This window comes from Symphodus melops (assembly GCF_947650265.1).
Source record: "Symphodus melops genome assembly, chromosome: 2".
Taxonomy (NCBI): domain Eukaryota; kingdom Metazoa; phylum Chordata; class Actinopteri; order Labriformes; family Labridae; genus Symphodus; species Symphodus melops.
The window spans coordinates 30,537,180-30,556,759 of NC_136692.1; the positions used below are offsets into that span (position 1 = coordinate 30,537,180).

Here is a 19,580-nt window from a genome sequence, read left to right on the forward strand (position 1 = left end):
ATGCAGCTCTATGGATATCAGGTTGCCCCCATGAACAGCGTATGTATCTAAAACCATAAACCCCCCAGTCTCTTTTCTTTTGAAGTTGACCTATAATTGTGTTTTAACACTCGCAGTGTTGCAATGACTGTGAGGTGAACGTATGTTGGATAAGTCTGATTTTTCCTACATTCTACAAGACCAAAAACACAGCATTCATGATACTTCGAGGCTTCAACATGCGTCGGATAAAAAGTTTATTGATTTGGATTTTACACACAGTGCGTTATGCTACATCTAGCCTTAGCTTAGCTTAGCTTAGCGAGCTTAGAGTCATGTTTTATGGATCTGTCACGGAGCGTCGGATGTTCCAGCACTGCGTCTCCTTTTCTTTCTGTTTCTATAAAAGTTGTTTTGTGTGATTTTTTTTTCCCCATTCAATCGTGTGATGCTCAGGCGGCTCTTTAATGTCCCCGTTGTTTCCTGACCTGGCCTTTCAGGGAGCCTTAACCCCGACACAGTCCACCTGATCCTCTGTTGTCAGTACAATGTACACGGTGGAGTCCCTGAAAGGACGCACGGATAAAGGGAGACAGTGTCCATCTGTCAGCTCGGCTGAGTGATTGAGCGAGGGATGATTGGAGAGATAGAGGAGTAATAGATTTAAGAGGTCAGGAGAGATGAACTCCTACAGAAAGAGAGTGATGTGATTTAGACTCAGACAGGTCGTTTCAGCCCGCTCTGTTTGTTCCTCATAAGACTCACAGAGAGTCGCAGCTGTTGTGTGGCTACAAACACTGAACTGCTGCAGGCCAGTAGATGGCGGTATGAATGTTTAATGAAGCAACACGTGCACGCTCACACACTCTTGAGTCTAATGCACGAACGCTCCTCTGACTGAACCACGAAGAGACGACATGTTTGGAAAACGTTGTCTGGGAGGGATCCGACTGCAGAGTCCGCCATTGCTGTTGTAGTCCTCGTACTCACACATGGCTGGAACCTTCACGCCATGTTTAAAAGTTTGTCCCTCCTCACTCTTTCTCCGCCCACTGTCCGGCTCCTGTCCAATAAACGCCTGAAGATAAATCGATTAAAAAAAAGCTTTCGGATAATTTGACTTGCAGAAACCGAAGATGATGAGGGAGGTGGATTTAAAAACCTTCATCCCCTAAATAAGATCCACAGAAATGACTCCGTGCAGCGAGCCGATGATGAACGCGTCAGAGCTCTAACGAAACCTTCAATAACGTGAATGGAAACTTTTTTTGTTGTACATCGTGGTAAATGTATAATTTGATGATTTGACTTCGCTGCTCGTCAGCAGTGAAAATGTCAGACGCACTTTTTACAATTTCTTTCTTTTGCTCCCTTCCCTTCCCTCCCGTCTCGCTCTCTCTCTCTCTGTCCAACACACACACACACACACGGTGGGACGGACGGCCCCTGTCCTGTCAGCTCTGTGATGGATAGCTGCATTGTCACTGTGAAGTTAAGAGCGGTGCAGGGTCGGCTGCGTTCTCCCTGGAGAGCGGAGCGAGGTGGGTGGTCAGCAGCTTGACAACACGGGGCTCGTCTTTCATAGAAGACAGAATGCACTCAGCTCGGCGCGTCGCTGCTTTACTGTCCTGATAAAACAACCTGCTATTGGAAGGACAAGAGTTCATCTGCTTCAGAGACCAGTCAGATGTTCGTTGTTGATTCTGCACGAAGGCAAAGAAGCAAGTGGAGACGTTAGACGTTCAACTTCTCTAAAATGTCATTCCTGACCGCTGCTGCTGCTCGACTCAAAATCCGTCTGACTTTTGAAGTCTGGGTTTTTGATTGAATTGAAGTGGAAAGAATCTTTTAAGGTGCATCCATTGTCACAATCTCTGAACATCCAGGAGTTCAGATCGACATGTCGGGGATGCCTCATTGTCCCGGCTGCTGTTTGATAAGTGCAACATGCTTCATGAGAATTATCTCGATAGATCTTTGAATACTGTGTGAGAGCCTGTTTTAAAACATGGACTCTAAAACGTGGGTTAAGACAGTCGTCTGGAAATAATTTCTTTGATTCTGTTTGTAAAAGTTAAAGAGTGACGTTCACTTCCTGAAGTGGGCGAGTCGGAGGTGAACTGACCCTGCTTGACCTTCGCCCCCACAGGTGCTAAAAAAAGACAGTCAAGAGTTTGTGGCGCGGAGTTACTGGGACGTTCTGAGGCGAGGCGCCAGTCAAGTCCTCTTTTCGGACCTGGCGGAGGTACATAGACCCAACTGTCCTCTGTCACTACATCCTTCCATATTTCATCCTGCACTTCTACTCTCCAGCTCCCCTGTGTGGTCAGAATCAGACCTGCCCCATAGATTCAGAGTAACGTTGCAGCATCAAGCTTGGCCAGAATACAACCAGAAATATTTAACTTGAAGTGAGCGTGAAAGCAAAAAACTTCTGGAGCAACACAAGTGCTCAAAGTTTAGTGAACTTTAAATCACACACAGCTACAGTAAGTATCTTTATTGTGGTTGGGCTTGATGCTGTTAACTCGTCGTAGATGAGTCGATCTGGTACCTTTCCAGCACTTTGCCTCGTATAAAAAGAAAAGGCTTAAAACCTCTGGAATGACATTGGTGTTAAAACGCAAAATTTGTTCTTCTTAACACGTCAAAATATAATGTTTAATGTCTTACCCCTTAACAAGTACGTGTTTTTCATCTTCAGTTGTCAGGTGAACAGGTGTTGCAGCGATGGAAGCGGGCAGTGGAACTGCTTCAGATAGAAGTGATTGTACCCGAGCTAAAAAGCCTCTGCATGTTTCTAATAAGCTCCAGCAGCAGAAAGCTGCTCAAACTAGGATCAATGTTGGAGATGAAACATGGAGAGAGGTTAGAACGCAGAAAGCTTTACAGACCCATGCAGAGCTGGCTAAACACTGAAGCTACAGTGTCCACCACATGCAGAGCTGGCTAAACACTGAAGCTACAGTGTCCACCACATGCAGAGCTGGCTAAACACTGAAGCTACAATGTCCACCACATGCAGAGCTGGCTAAACACTGAAGCTACAGTGTCTCTACATGCAGAGCTGGCTAAACACTGAAGCTACAGTGTCCACCACATGCAGAGCTGGCTAAACACTGAAGCTACAGTGTTCTCTACATGCAGAGCTGGCTAAACACTGAAGCTACAGTGTCCACCACATGCAGAGCTGGCTAAACACTGAAGCTACAGTGTCCACCACATGCAGAGCTGGCTAAACACTGAAGCTACAATGTCCACCACATGCAGAGCTGGCTAAACACTGAAGCTACAGTGTCCACCACATGCAGAGCTGGCTAAACACTGAAGCTACAGTGTCCACCACATGCAGAGCTGGCTAAACACTGAAGCTACAGTGTCCACCACATGCAGAGCTGTGTGAGAGGAGGGGGCGGAGCCAGACAGCTCTCTGTGAGGATTAGAGTTTAGACTGCGGTACTCATTTTAAACACTAGGGGGCAGAGTTACAGACTGCTCCTTTAAGATGAACATATTTTACATTTTAACATCAATCGAGGTTCTGAGCCTTTCTGCTTCCCGTACTTAGACCTCATGTTAAAATAAAAGTAAACTACCATCAATCCATTTTCCATCCCCGACCATCCTTTCTGTACTGATAACTCTTTATACAGATGTGTATCTGTTGTAGTGGTTCAGTATCGGTTCCATAGTGCTGGTTTGATGATAGGTATTTGTAATGTTTAATGACCTGTTCTGTGTCTCACCTGCTCTCCTCCGTTTGGTCTCTTCATCGTGCTTCTGTATGTGAATCTGTGCCTTGTTATCTGTGCTGTGTATTGTGGTCAGTGTTGTAGCTTTGCTGTCCAATTGTCCTTTACACCACAACGTGTTTAATGACCCGTGTAAAGATAACAAGGCTGCCTGCAGAGCACATACAAAAACATGGTCATGATAGGACCGCACAGATTTATTCAGATACAGCACATGTTTTAACTTGTTAAATCTACAGAATACTAAATAAAAAGAATCCCCCATCGTCTTCAGCATTTCGCATACGGGTCACTCACGGATAAATTAAAGGTTGTACATCAACAAAACGTGGATTTGTCACAGATTCAGAAAGAAGTCGCACAAAATAATAGAAAATATATTCTCTTTTTCAAAATAAAAGCTTGACCACTATGTAATAGCTAAATATAAAGAGAAATGTGATGATTTGCAAAACATTTAAAGATATCTGCTGTCGGTTTTGGAAAGCTAGATGATGGCAGCAACGTGCTGGGACAATGTGAAACGCTTAAAACAAAAAAAAGAGTTCCAAGCTCCATTCAATCTGTCCCTTTGCACCTTTAAGAAAAAGCTAAAGACGCAGCTCTTTGTGCACACCTAACACCTTAATGATGGTGTGACGGCTTCGTAGTAAAACTTGAATTTCCCTCGGGATCAATAAAGTATCTATCTATCTATCTATCTATCTATCTATCTATCTATCTATCTATCTATCTATCTATCTATCTATCTATCTATCTATCTATCTATCTATCTATCTATCTATCTATCTATCTATCTATCTATCTATCTATCTATCTATCTATCTATCTATCTATCTATCTATCTATCTATCTATCTAAAAGTGATAAACTGGCCTTCCTGCACTCCCAATGAAAATATCTGGAGCATTATGAAGTGCAACATAAGACTGAAGTGCTTACTTAGTTAAAATTGAAAAATGATGCAACAGTGGTAAACGACCTGTCCCAACTTTTTGGTTAGTCAAGTTCAAAATGTGCAGATCTCAGTCTTTGTGTTCATCTGTTCTGCAAATCACACCATTCTGTTTTTATTGACATTTTACACAACACCCAGACTTTATAGGAAATGGGGTTTGTAGTTAAAGTTTTTTTTCCCGATACTTCTTAAATAGAGTTTAATGATTAACAATAAGAGCAGGCTAGCTGACTAATGAGAGGCTGTGAGGCGTGGTGGCTGCGGAAGCTGAGGTGGAGGTAATGACAGTGGAGCGTCATGTGGCTGACCTTATATTTACACACAGCAGTCTTTCATCTGCCGGGACGTCAGACGGACAGGACAGACGAATCACACGATGGGAGGGGGACAGTGTCGACAAAAAGGGGAATATAATTAATTATATTCAAACTAAAACATGGGAGCTAAAAAAAAAAAAAAAAAAAGGCAGATAATTGAAGAGAAGCAAACCGTTGGTGTTGTAAGAAGTCAGCAGGAACCTGATCAGATAAGCTGTGAACGTGAGGAGGAGATAAAATCAGAGCAACAACAAACAGGTGAGAAAGGCCCGAAGAAGACGACACAGGTCAGTGAGTCGAGGGACAAAGTGGGCGGGGAGAGAAGCAGGTCGGGAAACGCATTGAGGAGAAAAGAGAGAAGCAGGTTGTATTTAGAGAGGGATGTGTTTACTCAACAGATTAGTCACCATTATACCTCTTTGCTTTTGTCTGGAGGAGGAGGGACTGACTGAAAGGCTGAGGAAGAGGAGGCAGGGCAGCAAAGAGCACATCACCTTTATGTTTGTCAGGTGAAGGAGGTAATGACGGGTTGAGTGAGGAGAAAGGAAATCAGAGCAGGGGCAGAGAGAAGGGACGGGAGAGAGGAGGGAAAACACTCAGAGAAAAGGAGGTGAGTGGGAAGAGGAAGGGGGGGGGGGGGGTTTGTGTTTTTACCCTGAGAGGTGACCGACAACGATCTCTTCTTCTGACGTGTTACTCAGAGAGGAACGGTAAGAGGAAGACAGTTTAGTGTTTACATCAGTAATTACTGTTTTTACCTTCAGCTTTGTGATCAAAGTCTGTTAAAGGTCTCACACACACACACACACACACACACACACACACACAGATGGACAAATAGACAGATGTTTACACCAGGTGTTGGCTCGTGCCTGGTGGGCGTGGTTACCATTACGTCTTTGTGGGGATGATGAGCTCACACTGCTGCCACACTTCCAGGAATGATGAGCTTGTTGTGATCTGGTTGGCATTATGTCTACCTGATGTTACAACGACAGGCGCTTCAAAGGATTATTGTTTATGTATTTACTTTATATCAGACGAGGGGGAACCCAAAGTGCAGCACAAAAACTGAGGACCAGACAAATATGAAGATTTATTCTACAAAACACAAATAACTGAACAAACTCTCCAGGGAGAGCGAATGCCAAATTACTGACAAAACTTCTTCACCAATAACCAATAACTATCTCACCTCTAATATAACAATAAACATAAATCATTTACATCTAACCAAACAAACCAACATCACCAAAAATAGGAACAGGAGAAAAGAGGTTTAATCAATAAAATGAACTCTCTTATTCTACAAACAGGACGGCTTCCAAATGTAATAAAATATTTACACAGCAGACACTCAAGTCTTACAAAGTGTTGCCAGACCAAACCAGACCAAACCAGTCCAACCTATCAAACCAACCAAACCAGATAAACCCATCAAACCGGATCGACCTATCAAACCAAACTCACCAGATCGACCTATCAAACCAAACTCACCAGATCGACCTATCAAACCAAACTCACCAGATCGACCTATCAAACCAACCAACCCAGATCGACCTATCAAACCAACCAACCCAGATCGACCTATCAAACCAAACTCACCAGATCGACCTATCAAACCAAACTCACCAGATCGACCTATCAAACCAACCAACCCAGATCGACCTATCAAACCAACCAACCCAGATCGACCTATCAAACCAACCAACCCAGATCGACCTATCAAACCAACCAACCCAGATCGACCTATCAAACCAACCATACCAGTTTGACCCATCAAACCAAACTAACACATCAAACCAGACCAGCTGAACTAACCAATCAGCTAAAACAACCAATCAAACCAACAACACAAAAGCCAATCAAGTAAGCATAATTTTGACAGTATTTCCAGGAATGATATTATTCACATACAACTGATGAAGATTTGCATTTTTTATTTGATTCATTTCATACAGTTCCCATCATGCGCTGCATCCAATTAAAATAACATGTCTCTTTAATTTGTGACTAAATTAGTTCTCCCAAACAAGCAAGCCAACCAATCAAACCACACCAAACTAAACTAGACCAACCAATCAACCAATCAAACAAAACAGCCACACTGACCAACCAACCAGCCAAACAAGCTAACACAGAATACTAAAGTTCCTCCTTCATACTTTACAAATCATATTTTTATTCTTAACGCCATTGAAACCTAAATCTCTATTCACATATTTATTTACAGAAGGAGAACAAAGACTCTCTGTCGGCTTCTTCTTTTACTAAGTCATTCATATCCACAGAGAACCAAAGCATGAGAAGAAGCAGTATAATTCCTGTAACATGTAGACAGGAGGGACCAGACTCAACACACCTGGATGCTGTCTAGATGTATGAACAGATCATGTGTCATAAAGATGACAGTAATCAAAGGCTTAATGAAGAGACCTTCAAATAAGTGAGACACTGACGTGACACGCTTGTAATTGTTTCAGGGTGTCTGGGTTTAAATAAGTCCCGGATCAAAGAGAGGACCGCAAAGTGAACCAGTCCGGAGTTATAGTGGTTATTTGTTTACCAGAGCGATGACAGCTGGAACATCTACAGGACACTTTCATTTGTAAGATAGTGAATCTAAATTAATGTATGGATTAGGCCTCTAAAACATCCTTCTGAAGAACAATATTGCTGCTAGCATGAATTGCTTACGACATCCCCCAGGTGCTCACAAGAGACAACGAACGAGCCGCTGACGTGTGATATAAATGTTCCCCGCTCGTCGGGTCATTTTGCTCATTCTTGGGGAAATGAATGTGCACGTTTTATGTCACGAAAAACATCCGAGTAAAGGCCTGTGTCCAGCTAGCATTTTAGCTTCTTTTTTTTATCAATTGTTCCAGATGAGAACGGAGAGTTTCCTGCAACAGACGGCCGACTGGAGAAAGGACGCAGCGTCTTTTTTCTGAGTCCGCCTTTTTTGAGCGGTCGCCCCGAGTTTAAAAACTTTTCAGAAGGGGCACGGTTGACTTCACGACCACCCACATCAAAGATCCATCAAGTCCTTACTCCATGTCATGATTCATATAACTGTGCTCTGCATTCAAATGCTCCCGGGTGCACAGTCAGCGCCTTTCTGCCAAGAAGAAGTCAGCCGTTGGACACGGGCCTTTACTGCAGCGTCTGTCAAATGTGTGAAAGAACAGTTTTCACACTGAAACATCTTTCTTTAATTTCACTTTAGTAAAACCTGTGTCATCTTGTCTGACGTTTTATCCCACTTTGGATTTTAGGATTTTACTCTTGAGGTAGAACCACGAATTGCATCGTGGTTTTGATGATGATGATGATGATGATGATGTTAGAAATGGCTTCATGCTCTTCCCCCTTCATACGACATTAGATTCCAGACAATCTGATGTCTGCAGTTACCTCAGCATGGCCTGTGATTGGACAGGGAGATGGCTGGGGGTTGGGGGGGAGATGGGCGTTTTGAGAACCCTTTGTGATGACGCACTGCAGAAACAGCACAGTCACCTTTTTCTGATGTTGCATTAAAGGAATAGTTTGGATTTTTTCAGGCGGGGTTGTTTGAGGTTCTTGTCAGCAGTAAGTATATTCGCCACAGGAGATGACGTCAGCTCGACCCTTTATTGAGAAACCTGTCGGCGTGCCAGCATGGAAGCTCGGCTGTACGAGGTTAACGTGATGGAGGGAACATTAGTTTTCATTTTACATTACAAAACAGTGAAAACCAAAAAACGTACATCCATCCAAACATGCACTTTGCTCCGCTTATTTGGCACCGGGTCACGATGGCAGCAGGGAAAGCAAGATTGACATCTTCCAGCTCACCTTGGGGAGGGGGGTTTCCAAGGCGTCCCCAGGAAGGAAGGGAGTTCTGGGTCTAGCCCCTCTAAGTGCCCAGAAGACCTCGTAAGGGAGGCGACCAGGAAGCATCCAGAACAGAGAACGATGCTCAAACCAGCCCGACTGTCTCCTGAGTAGCATCTGTCCTCCCCAGTACTCTTGGATATTAGAGCTCTCCACCCTTTCCCTGAAGGTTGAGCCCAGACTCCCTCCAGGAGAAACTGAATTTGGCTGCTTATATTCGTATTCTATCGCTCACTTCACAAAGTCACATGACCACGGGTGAGGATTGGAACGTACATTGACTGATAAATCGAAAGACATGAACTTCCGCTTTAACACAGCGATCTGGTCCAACACCTGCAGGACTGCAAAGCTTACACCCTCCCATCCGTTATTGATAACGCTTCGGGGTCACGTGGGGGCTGTCATTGGGTGAAAGGTCACAGGGATGAGAGTTCATAACCGTGGGCACAGAGTTTACAAACCTCCATCACCAAGACCTTTGACCGGTTTCTCTATCAAAGGGGTCGGTGCGGGGCGGGATCTCCTGCGTACCAAGTCCCTCAGACAACCTGCTTCCACCCTGCGTCACGATGCCTTCGACACATTCAAACTGTGAAGAAGGAAGGTAGAAACAGTTTGATGATAAATCTCTGCAGTGTCACCTTGTTTTGTTGCAACAGATGAAAGCATGAGCAAACATAAAGAACCTCTGAAAGCCCGTTTAAACTGACAGTAAACACACACATGAACGTGTTCACACAGAGTCAGTACATGAAAAAGGAACGGAGAAAAAAACAGAACTCAGATATAAATGAAACTACAATCCTCCTCTGAGGACGGAAAAAGGTGGAATCGGCCCGCAGCGCTGCACTTGTGCTTATGTGGGTGTGTTGTCTCGCTCTGCTGTTTGTGATATGAGGTTGTGGTTGATGTGTGTTGCATGTGTGTGCGTGTGTGTATTTGTGTTTTTAGACAGTTAAGTGTTGTGTACTCTGAGTCTCAGTTATTCATGTTATCCTCTCTCTCTCTCTCTGCTCGTCTCCTTCTGTCTTCTGTCTTCTGTCTACGTTCTTGTTGACCCCCGACCCCTTCGTCTTTGTAACTGCACAGCTGTTTTCGTTTCATTTTCATGTCTGTGCTAGCTGAGCGCTCCTCGTGTCTTCATCAGAGCAGCATCAGTCTGTTTCATGCTGCTGCAGCAACACTTCTCGCCAGTCCAGGCAGCAGAGATGAAAACGGCTCCAGAACTCGTATCATCCTTATTTCCTTTCAAAAACAAAAAGGATGTCGACCGTGTGAACTCAAATGAACAGACACCTTTCTGTCCATTTGACCTCATCGCCTCATGTTGACTTTGTACTCTTTAATCCTCCTTAAGTCAAATAGCTCCACCTAGGGGTGAAAGTAGTGTCAAACATTTGCTGGTACGACGACCACGACCTTCATCGCCTCTCGTCAGCTTCATGCAATGTTCCAATATTTAAAACGTATGCAGTAGAAAGGAATAAAATGCTGGAAATCGAAGCCCCGGCGCTTTCAGAGGCGCTGTGGTGTTGAAATGAGTGACAGAGCGCAGCTTTCCTGAGCTGTTGTAATAAAACAGAATATCATGAAAACAGATTTTAAAAGCAACGTTTACCTGCCAAAACCCCGCAGCCCCTCGATATCCATCAGCGGTCCAGCACGGATCAAAACACAGCCAGACGTTCAGAGGGAATATCGGAGAAGTGATTAATCAGGAGAAGAAGCGCCACGTTTTAAACGACAGCTGCTCTCCCCTCTCTCCAGAACCGTGTACAGCAGGGCTGCCCGACCTTTTTTGACCCAAGATCTACTTTTCAAGTAGCCAACTTCCCGAGATCTACCAGTCCAATGTCAACATCGCAAACCCACACACATCCAGTCTGCAGTAACTAGCTTCACAACGCTCCAACCACGAGGCATCAATCAATCAATCATCTTTATTCATATAGCACTTTATATACAAAGTGCTGAACATTAAAATCAATGCTCCCCTCCTTACACACACACACACACACACACACGTTAAGTGTGTGTAAACGCTCTGAGCGCTAGCTGCTAGCTACTGTTGACAGCTGTTAACTTCCTGTCATAGATATCTCGCTCTGTCGCCAATCACAGCAACGCGGTCGGCTCAGACCCTCCTCACGATGTCGCGCCGCCTGTGATTGCGCAATATTTACGTTGACTCGCGATCGACTTGGAATCAGTCCGCGGTCGACCAGTAGACCGCGATCGACTGTTTGGGCACTCCTGGTGTACAGCCGCCGAATCTTTAAATGGGAGGCAGGACCGTGCTGGACTACTTTCCCCCCTGGTTCCACCGATCCGTCCATCGTAGGCTTCATGTCGTGCTCCTCAGAGGTTTTCATGAGCTGCCTGGACTGGTTCCTTCGATGTCTTGATGGCCGCTGACTGTTTGTCTGAGCTCGATCGTTTGATTGGCGGTGTTTCGATGCTTCCCGCTAAGCCTGGCACAACGGTCGCCGTGTTGGATGGATGATGGACTTGCCCCGCCCACTGCTTCTTCTCCAGCCGCAGTGCTTGATTTGCATTGATGGGTAACTCACAGGTGCTTTTTCCTCCCCTCTCTGGCGGTGAACAGCGAGCAGACGAGAGCATCACCATCGACACCACCCTGCTGGTGCATTTCTTTGGGAAGAAAGGGAAGGCGGAGCTTACGTTCGATGACTTCTACAGGTACGCAAATCTGACACCTGGAAAAATTGAGCTTGTGCTTTAAACGCCAACCAATTATTCCCTCTTCCTGTTTCTGTCGCTTGTTGTCTTTCAGGTTTATGGATAACCTTCAGACCGAGGTGCTGGAGATCGAGTTCCTGACCTACTCTAAAGGGATGACCACCATCAGTGAAGAAGACTTCGCCAAGATCCTGCTGCGCTTCACCAACGTGGAGAACATCAGCGCCTACCTGGAGAACGTTCGCCAATGCATCCCCGACGAGAAAGTAAGGCGTCAAAACACAACAGGAAGTACTCTGCAGCTAAAGTACAAAATAAAAGCAGGGAAATGTACTTTTTAGAAAATGCAAAAAAAATAGAATTTTGATAATAATAACTGTATTTATATTGAACTTTTCACAAAGTGCTTCCTATAAACAATAATCATATGTAATCAGTGAAAATAGAAAATAACTATAAATAGAATTAGTTGCAATCAGCGATGTGATTTTAGAGATTATAATCGTTATCGTTTATAATAGTATTTGTTTGTTGTTTTGCCTTATTTAAAACTTACTTTAAATCTCTTTGTATCGAATGGTTCTGAAATATCGGACATTTTATCGACGTTGCCTCAGTGATGTCATTGATTACTTCCTTTGTGACGCCAGACTTTTGCGTTATGTTGTAAAGGGCACTTTCAGTCCTTCAAGAAACAGAAAAAAAGTGAGGTGGTGATGAGGCAAACGGCGAGGCCACGCCCACCTGGAGGTCAAATGTGCCACACCCCTAAAAACAGTGAGGTTCAGGAAGTAAGATCCCGTTAGCTTTCCCTATAACGGATTTGATTATTAGCCATGATGTCATAACCATCACAGGTAGACTGACCACGAGCTACCTGAGGGTTAAACGCTCATCAGTCGTCAGATATCGACCTCCTTTTAAGATCAAGATTTATTCGAGATACCGGGGAAAAGAACTACACTACCCATGGTCACTAAGAGTAACACGTGCAACGTTTCTGATTAGTTGAGCTCGCTGTTACCGCCCCTCAGCGCGAGTTAGCTAGCTAAAAGGAAAGCTTCTGAAAACGAAGGCTAAGGTCACATTTAAGAAGACGCGCTATCGTTTGCAATGGATTGTGGGATGTGTAGTTCCTTGAGCCCTGAAGAAAACTATTTGACCTTTGCCTTTGCCTCTGTTTTGTAATTCTGTTTTTGTGCTAAATCCAGTCGTAGTCACGGGTGTTGGGGTAGCTGGTTGTCATGGTAACATGCATTAATCTTTGGTAATCTGCAGGTTCGATCGCCAGCGCCAGAGGTTAGCGCTCGCTCAGCCCACAGCGAGCTGTTTCAGTACATCAGAGTCTTTCCTCTGAAGAATCCCGCAGAGCTTCTTTGTGTTTCTGTTTGGTTTCTACTTCCTGTTCTTCTTGCTCCCTCCCGCCCTCCAGCCAGCTGTGATTTCCCAGCACTCGTCTCTGCCTGAGGCTGTCGTGACTCTCCAGGCTTGAGCGCTTCACTGCCACACTTGACCACACGCTCGCGCACACACACACACACACACACACACACACACACACACACACACACGCACACACACACACACACACACACACACACACACACACACGACATCCAGCTCTGTGTGAATCTATTTATCGGCCTTTTCAGACTGCTGAATTGCTGTAACTAAGCTCCGCCCTCACCACGTCCTCGTACGTTCATATTGCCGTTTCACTCCGTGAATTCACATCGTACACACACACAGTTAGACACACACACACAGTTAGACACACACACACAGTTAGACACACACACACAGTTAGACACACACACACAGTTAGACACACACACACAGTTAGACACACACACACAGTTAGACACACACACACAGTTAGACACACACACACAGTTAGACACACACACACAGTTAGACACACACACACACACAGCGCTGTGCTCCCCCGCTGGCTCAGCTGATCCTGTCTCTCCTCTGTAACGCCTCTTTCACTACCTCTGAAGATGGTACAGAATCACTTCGCCCCCCCGTTACGCCTCTTTTGAGTTTCCACAGCGCACGCCGTGGACCGTCTGCAGACTTGCTGGCAGCGCCACTACGCTCCGCTGCGTTGTGAACACGCTCCGCTGCGTTGTGAACACGCTCCGCTGCGTTGTGAACACGCTCCGCTGCGTTGTGAACACGCTGTGAGAATAAAACAGCCCAAACAGGAAGTCAGACAAGGAAACACACAGAGTGTCCGGTCAATTTCAAAATAAAACACAAAATACAGGCTCCCGGACGAACAACAGATCTTCCTCAGAAAGACGGAGCGGCGTGTTGTTTGCAGCTCACGCTCCAGAAACGGGCCGAGTGGGGCGGGGCCCACGCCGTCTGACGGAGCGCTCATCCTCTTTATCTGCACAGAGAAGAGGAAAACACATCTCTGCTCTGAGTGGTTTGTGTGAACACTTTCTCTGTCCTTCTTTGCTTTTCATGCTGTTGAAGAAGCAGGTTGGTTTTTCTGCCTCGTACGACACACAAACCTGCAGTCAGTGTTTCCCGCTCTTCAGTTCACGTCGCCACCTGTTGACGCTCGCCAAAGACACGGCTGCAGGGTTGTTTATTTTTGTATTGACCTGCATCTACTCTTGTGAATGTATAAAAGAGTGCTTCCCTCACTGTGACAAGGATTTGTGTTGATTCACAGCAGAGAGCATGTTGCAGTCACGCCGACTTGTTGAATGGCTTCAGCATTAAACCCGTTTGCAGACACATCAGGGTTCTGATCTCGCCATTAATGACCTTTAACGCCATTAATGAGCCTTTGCAGTAATAGTCAAACAGAATGCACCGCAGTCAGATGCTTTTATTTTGGCGGGTTGATGTTTCAGACAGCAGAGTGGATGCTCCTCCTTGGAATGCTGAATGTACGCCTGTCGAGGTTCCTTTGGATGCCAGTGCGCGCTCAAACGCGTCTTTATTTTCACGCCGCCGCCGCGGTGGTCGACGTCACGGCGTGTCGTTTCTCGTGTTTCAGGGAATCACCTTCGATGAGTTCAGATCCTTCTTCCAGTTTCTCAACAACCTGGAGGACTTCGCCATCGCCATGCAGATGTACAACTTCGCCTCTCGCTCCATCGGACAAGGTACGTCTCAAAACGCCGCTGCTCGCCGTCATCCTTTTCTCGTTCAGCAGATAAGGGGTTAAATTCCCCGTGTGTGTGTGTGTTTCACATGTTTGGCTTTTCGAGCATCTCATCGTGGCGCTGTTTTTACGTGTTGCATCATGTTTGTTGTGCTTCACGTGTCCTTCTCCGGCTGCTTTGTGTTGTCTGCTCGTCCTCGCTGTACGCCGCTCTGATGGCGCCCTCTGTGATACAAAGAAAAGAGGAATAATCTGAGTACGTTTTCCTCTCCTTCCAGATGAGTTTGCACGAGCGGTGTACGTGGCCACGGGGCTGAAGCTGACACGTCACCTCGTAAACACCATCTTCAAGATCTTTGACGTCGACCACGACGACCAGCTCTCCTACAAGGAGTTCATCGGGATCATGAAGGACCGGCTGCACAGGGGAGCCCGGGTGAGAGACACAGGAAGGAGGGAAGGAAGGAAGGAAGGAAGGAAGGAAGAAGGAAGGAAGGATGGAAGGATGGAAGGAAGGAAGGAAGGAGGGAGGAAGGAACGAAGGAAGGGAGGAAGGAGGGAGGGAGGAAGGAACGAAGGAAGGGAGGAAGGAAGAAGGAAGGAAGGATGGAAGGATGGAAGGAAGGAAGGAAGGAGGGAGGAAGGAACGAAGGAAGGGAGGAAGGAAGGCGAGGGACCACTTAAAGTATACATTGAATAAAATCCTTCATTTTAAAAGGATGAAAGCAGCTGTTTGAAAAGATAGAGGAGGTTGGATTTCTTTCAGAAGGTCAGATTGTCCATGTTTCAGTGAGGACTCAAACTGGAAACCACCTTCTACTCCCGCTCAGTAAACTCTGCATAAAGGGAACACTGCCCTCTGGTGGTGAATTCTGATACAGCAGACGTGCAAAGTGAAACGCTTTAACATTTCTGCTGAGTTGTTGTTGTATTCATGACTCTGTGGCCTCACAGTCTTGGCTTATTAACACGTCTCCCTCTCTCCTCACCTTGTTTGTTCCCACACTCACCTGTGCTGCTGTCACCTGCTGCTTCCTTCCTGCTGTGACGTCTCGTCCACCTCCTCCTCTCAGGGTTATAAATCTGTGGAGCGAGCCACCTCTTTTAAGTCGTGTCTGAAGAAGGAGCTGGCGAGCAGATAAGTACCAACATAACAACGCTCGCTTGCACGCATGATGTTCACTTTACTTTACTCTGAATGTCACAGAGTCAACATGGGGGGACGAAGTGATCCCGCCTTCTGCCCCGTCTTCAGAGGTAGTACAGAGGGGGGGTTAGGGGGCGTGGCTTTAGAGGTAGCACTGAGGGAATGCTACTTTTAAAATCATGCTAGTTTTTGAAACTGACCAACCCTGCCTTTAAAGTTTCATCTTCTTCTTTATTAGCTACATGTCAGTTTCATAATCTACTCCAGGGGGGTCCAAAGTGCGGCCCCGGGGCCATTTGCGGACCTTGTGGTGATTTTTTGCGGCCCCCATCTTCAATCAAAGAATCAGAAGATTTTGTCCCGAGGTCTCATTCAGATGGAATATTTAGTTATTTTTCTTTTTCATGTTAGCGAGGGCTGAAAGATGTTCATCAAATAGAAAATGTTCAGTACAGTGTATGTTTTTATTTGCATATTTTTTTACAAACAAGCAGACTGTTGTTTAACTATTTAATGACCTGAGCTAAATACAGAAAGATTTTACAAAAAAATTAACCACGTTTCAGTCTTGATTCTTTTTCTGAAAAAATAAAAAAACAGAAAAAGAAGAAGGAAAAAATCAAAGTATATTATGTTCTTTTATTAAAGGGTTTCTTTTGTGAACCTTTTGATTCTGATCTATAAAGCTTTACTACTTTTTTTAAATTAATTAATATTTTTTTTATTGTGTATTTACATTAAAAGTCAAAATACAAAAAGTTCAGAACAATATTATTTACAATATTTTAAAAAAAACTGTGGACCCCAAGCAGTTCTAACGCGACAAATTTTGCCCTGCAAGAAAAAAAGTTTGGACACGGCTGATCTACTCCGTGACAGTTTCTCCACTTTGTTTTTTAAAACTGGAACATCTTTTTTTTTATTCCAGGAAAACTTGTTCATCTGTCTTGATGTATTTCATCTCTCATGGTGCGTTCAGGCGCTCTGCGTTAACTGTGCCTCTGTTTCTGTCCGTGCGCACCAGGTGAAGGGACGACGCCACGCCTCCTTCTCTGACTGCGTCCGCTCTGAAGCCAGGAAACAAGTGCACCAGCTGTGGAGGAGGTTCCAGGGGAAGCCGTAGACAAGGAGAGCGACTGACGGCACGCAAAAAAAAAAAAAAAAAAAAAATATGAAGGAAGCATTTGGAAGTGCGGGTGAAATGAAAGTAATAACAGCTGATAACTACGAGCATGAGCGCACACAGCAGCTGACTAACTTCCTGTTTACTAGCTTCTCCTGTTCGTCACACAGACCTGATTCCAGTTATTATAATCTCACTTTATCCTCGATGCATGGTGCCTCCTTAACAGGCAGTGAGGCTGAGACTTGTTTTTACAAACTGAAGGAGCACAAATGTGATTTTATAACAGTCACAACAAACCCCCCCATGAGACGATCAAATGAAACATGCAGGATTAACGACAGCGGTCTAAAGGAATTTATTAGCAAAGAAAAGAGCTCTAACACGTAGACTAGAAATGTTTCAATCCTTCATCTCTGATCTTTATCCGATGTGTGATCTGCACCTTTAGACATGTTCGATCTGGATGTATCAGCATGAAAGACATCCATCCATTATCCAGGCCGCTTTTCCTGGTCGGGGTCGGAGGGCGGCTGGAGCTGATCCCAGCTCTCATCGGGTGAGGGGCAGGATCACACTCTGGACTGTTCGGCAGCCAATCACAGGGCTGACATATACAGTGCAGTCAAGCGATATCAGGAAAAGGAGTTTCCTAAAACTTTGGAAAAATTAGTTGCCCGACCTGCCGGCTTGAAGTCAAAGTCGTCATCACGCCGCAGCATCCCAAGTCGGAAGCTGGGACTATCCGAGGAGCTCCTGAATGCAACGTCAGAGACAGACTCACATTCACCCCTACAGACAGTCAGCAGGTAACCAGGATGTGTTTGGAGTGTGGGAGGAAGCCGGAGAGAAGCCACGCCATGCACGGGGAAGAACATGCAGACTCCACACAGAGAGGCTCCTGACAGACGGGGATTCAAACCAGCAACCTCCTTCCTGTCAGGCGCTAACCATATTCTTTATTCAATCTTTATCATGACTTCTTTCTGAATACGCTGGCCTGTTTTAGGTTTGAATACTTTATGCAGTACATGTGATGGAAATCTACAGAGGTGCCTTGTATTCATTATCTATGTTATCTGAAAAACTGACACACATTAAACCAGACTCACTGCAAATACCCCCCCCCCCCCTCCCCCCCTCCCGTTGCTTTTTGTGGCCCTGAAGGTGAACTGCACAAATTCATCAGACACCTAAAATATTTCACTAAATGCAAAAATATTTCAAGGACAGAAAATATATTTCAGTTATTTGAAGTTATTTGAGTTATTAGTGTGTGTGTGTGTGTGGGGGGTGGGGGTGGGGGGGGTGGGGTTGGCGGTCATGATCACACAAGAAGAGAGCATCATCATCTCACTCTCTACACAGCTCTCTGATTGGAGCTTTAAATATTTGTGCAAATATCTGAAATGATTAATGATGTTTCATGAATCGTTTGTGGAGTTGACCTTCAGGGCCACTGTACTTTGACAACAACAGATCAGAAAAATGCATTATTTATTATATTATGCAAACTATGTGTTATTTGTTTTCAGTGTTGTAAAACAATAATAATAGTTATAAATAATTTTAAAAGTCTTCCTGTGAAAAATTCATTGTATTTAATAGAATGAAGAGTAACGTCTAGTTGTGTTGTGTGTTATTTCTCACAATGTATATTTTCACTTTATGCTATATTAAATTCAGTGTCATGCATCAATTACTTTTTAAAGACAGTCAAACGAAGTCTAGTCTGGTCTACAAACACAGGGAGTGATGTCACATATAACCTTTGGATATCACGCCATCAAAGCCTCCAAGATATTCAGCTGAGGGTGAAACGTCATGTGAGTTCAGCGCTTGGGCAGCGGAAAGGAGTCAGTCAAGGAACTACGCATCCCACAATCCAGTGCGATTCCAACTGGACTCAACGCATTTCTTTTTATATACGAACCTCGTATCTACATTTATATATGTTCAAGTGTTTATTTTGTTACTAAGTGTTTCAAATATATCGGAAGTTGTGTTTTCAAATCGACGAAAGCCGAAGTTCCCGGACGCGGTCTTCGGTTCGCGGACGTGGTGTGCTCTACTAACCGGAGACGTAGTTTTGGCACAGGTTTGTGGGTAGTGTAGTTCTTCTCCCCGAGGTCGGAAAATACACCGTGTTTTACTTAAAATTAGGTTGCTATACGAACATGTGTCTTCTACTGGAGGATATACCTTCGTTTCAAACTCAAGTAGCTTTTGGTAAGTCTATCTGTGATGGCAAATGGTTTTAAAGTTCAACAGTGCTGTTCTGAAAGTTAAAATTCCATTCATTTTCTCCATAGCGGATGTTAACGTTTTTCATAGTTTAACTTTATCTAACTGAGAATGTTTGCGTTAATTTTACGTAAATTTAGTCAATCAAAATAAATTACACAGAGTATCGGAACTACATATCGATACAACGTTTCTGTCAGGAGCATAATAAACAACGCAAAATCTGGCGCCTAAATCTCAAGAAAACGTCGATGTTATGATTTTTCGTTCATTAAACTTCGTCCTGGTCTCGTTCTTACGAAATGGACAAATGGGCTGGCGAATGTTGGACGTTTACGACAAGTTAGAATC

The 19,580-nt window shown here is 44.7% G+C and overlaps 1 protein-coding gene across 1 annotated transcript; it reads left to right on the forward strand.

Annotated features, from left to right (window-relative positions):
• LOC306819910 (calcium uptake protein 3, mitochondrial-like) lies at nucleotides 1-16,975 on the forward strand (the record flags this gene model as incomplete). Its single annotated transcript, XM_079337533.1, has 8 exons — nucleotides 1-39; nucleotides 2,129-2,224; nucleotides 11,494-11,588; nucleotides 11,683-11,854; nucleotides 14,608-14,716; nucleotides 14,994-15,151; nucleotides 15,789-15,853; nucleotides 16,884-16,975. The coding sequence occupies 8 exons, from the start codon at nucleotides 1-3 to the stop codon at nucleotides 16,888-16,890; spliced, it is 741 nt and encodes a 246-aa protein (XP_079193659.1). The 3' UTR covers nucleotides 16,891-16,975.
• Nucleotides 16,976-19,580: the final 2,605 nt, after the last annotated feature.